The sequence below is a fragment of the Limulus polyphemus genome, unplaced genomic scaffold (genome assembly GCF_000517525.1).
Source record: "Limulus polyphemus unplaced genomic scaffold, Limulus_polyphemus-2.1.2 Scaffold6619, whole genome shotgun sequence".
In the NCBI taxonomy this organism is placed as follows: Eukaryota; Metazoa; Arthropoda; class Merostomata; order Xiphosura; family Limulidae; genus Limulus; species Limulus polyphemus.
Genome location: NW_013672229.1, coordinates 38,886 through 41,097, shown reverse-complemented (window position 1 = coordinate 41,097; position 2,212 = coordinate 38,886). Strand labels below are relative to the sequence as shown.

The 2,212-nt window shown below is 41.0% G+C and overlaps 2 protein-coding genes across 2 annotated transcripts in view; both read left to right on the top strand.

The window, feature by feature from the left end:
* LOC106473910 (zinc finger E-box-binding homeobox 1-like) overlaps window positions 1-209 on the top strand; it is a gene marked incomplete at its 5' end in the record, with an annotated part of 5,743 nt that extends 5,534 nt beyond the window's left edge. Inside the window, one exon of the mRNA XM_013934600.1 lies at window positions 90-209. Within this exon, the coding sequence (XP_013790054.1) occupies window positions 90-209 (120 nt within the window). The remainder of the gene's footprint in view (window positions 1-89) is intronic.
* LOC111089560 (zinc finger E-box-binding homeobox 2-like) overlaps window positions 1-2,212 on the top strand; it is a 9,866-nt gene that overhangs the window by 5,535 nt on the left and 2,119 nt on the right. Inside the window, exon 3 of the mRNA XM_022402316.1 lies at window positions 90-2,135. Coding sequence (XP_022258024.1) covers window positions 275-2,135 — 1,861 coding nt within the window. The 5' untranslated portion in view covers window positions 90-274. The remainder of the gene's footprint in view (window positions 1-89; window positions 2,136-2,212) is intronic.

Here is a 2,212-nt window from a genome sequence, read left to right as displayed (position 1 = left end):
GGACCAGCACCCCAGTACTCTGACTCTGTATTTAACTTTATTAACATTTTGTCAGTTCTTGATAATGTAAAGTTTCTTCTTTGCAACAGGTTCGAAAACTTGACACTAAACCTTTAACAATTTGTGGAACTAACCAAAAATCATCCGCCCAAGCTTGTCAAAGTACAGTGTTGGAGCTAGTGGCTCTTCTGAAGAACACGTGCCAGTAGAGCTTGTTTCTTTTGATGTGGGCACACCAAGTAAGTCTCTCGTAGGAAACGGATCTTTTCCTCCAATGGCAGTCTCGTCGGAGTATTTGCATCCCACTCGGAACTCCAACATTCCAGGAAATTGTTCTCCAGTTTCAACATTTTCTAGTAACCAAAATATTGCATCCACGCCTAAATCGAGTTTAGCAGCATTACTGGCTACTTTCTCAAAAACACCAAAAACTCATAGAGAGTTTGTGGCGAGAGAAAATAATTACAACAAAGAAACAGTAAACACTTCCTCATCTGAGGCCTTTTCAGCAGATGGTGATTTAATAGCAGTTAAAAAGATTCTTGCAATCGTTGACGAAACGGTTTCTAAGCAGCCACGAAGTTCAGATTCGAGGAATGGTCAGAGCAGACTTCTATCAGAACTTTTGAGTGGACCATCTTCCGTTAGTCCTCTGAACATTCCTTTGATATCTGGTAACAAGACAGAACCGAATCCAGATGACCGAAGAATTTATCCTCTCAATGAAGAACGGTTTGTACATACAATGAATTTCGATCGTCACATCCAATCTCTCAAAATGGCAACTGATGAAAAACTGTTGGAAAATACTTCATTAAAGAATTCAAATTTCGAATATGTTAATAACTTAGATAGCCCTATTATACAATACCCCAGTACCACAAACCAGAACAAAGACACAAGTTATTCATACCTTGAAATATCTCTTCGAAATGAGGGTGAAAACCCCAAAGGTTCCTACTTAAAAGATGTAAGGAATACTATCGTTCACAATACGCCAAGTGGAAATAGGTTACAATTACTAGAAGCTTTTCGTGACAGAAATCCAAGTCCAACAAAGTATGAAGTAACGAAGATGGCAAGAGAAATTGGTTGTTCCTCGCGGATGGTGCAAATGTGGTTTCAAGTAAGTAAGAATGAAAACTTTCCCCCAGATACTATAGTCCAATCACCAAACAAGACCTATGCAAAAACAGGATCACCTATATCCCACGAGGTCCAACCACATTATGGGGGTCACGTTTTAAACATCCCACGCTACGAACCCCCATCTCTGCTCAAGTTTCCTACCTGGTCAAGTTTTCATTCAGAATATGAAGGTGAACTTGTTTCTGATCGAGCTATAGCGCCCTCTGCTCACTGCCAAGACCGTAAAGTTTCACCAATTTTTTCACAAGATGGCGCTGAGGAATACAAGATGCTCAATAATAAACTGGTTTTCTCGGACAATGATTTACCCCTTGACTTATCGTTGAAAAAGGAACAGAAAAATTATTTTTATGAAAATAATGAAACGCCGTATAAAGTACCAACTTATGAAGTCATGAATCTCAGTCAAAAATCCAGTCGAGGAACAGCGACATCCAAGGAGAGCACTGGACAATGTCCTTCACTTGAAGGTCCTTTTGGAAAGGCACCAGTCTTCAAACGCAGCTGTGAAAACCAAGATCCTGTCTTCAGAGTACTGACCAAAGATAGGTCAACTGGCTCCGTGGTATACAACGATGCTGTAATCTCTGATCACTATTGTTCTTTGCCAGGAGGATCACTTTTGATAGATCATTCTAATTCCACAAGTCCTCAACAGGATTCTCCAATAACGTCTGTGATTATGGATTCGAGAAGTTTAAGTCCTGCCAGTGGTTCTTCGTTAGAATCAGAAAGTGAAGGTCCACAGTCCTCTCCTGCACAGAGCAGCCAGAAAGGAGGATACAGTCCAGCGTCCTCTCCTGCACAGAGCAGCCAGAAAGGAGGATACAGTCCAATGTCCTCTCCTGCACAGAGCAGCCAGAAAGGAGGATACAGTCCAGAGACATTCGACCAGAAAAACTGTTCTTCTAACAGCAATGACAGCTGGAAAATGGCCAAATCAAAAAAGTTCAGGAAAAAGGTACGGCTACTTTTACTTAAGTACTGTTTGTTTGTTATTGTTTGTTATGAATTTCGCGCAAAGCTACACGAGGGCTATCTGCGTTAGCCGTCCCTAATTTAG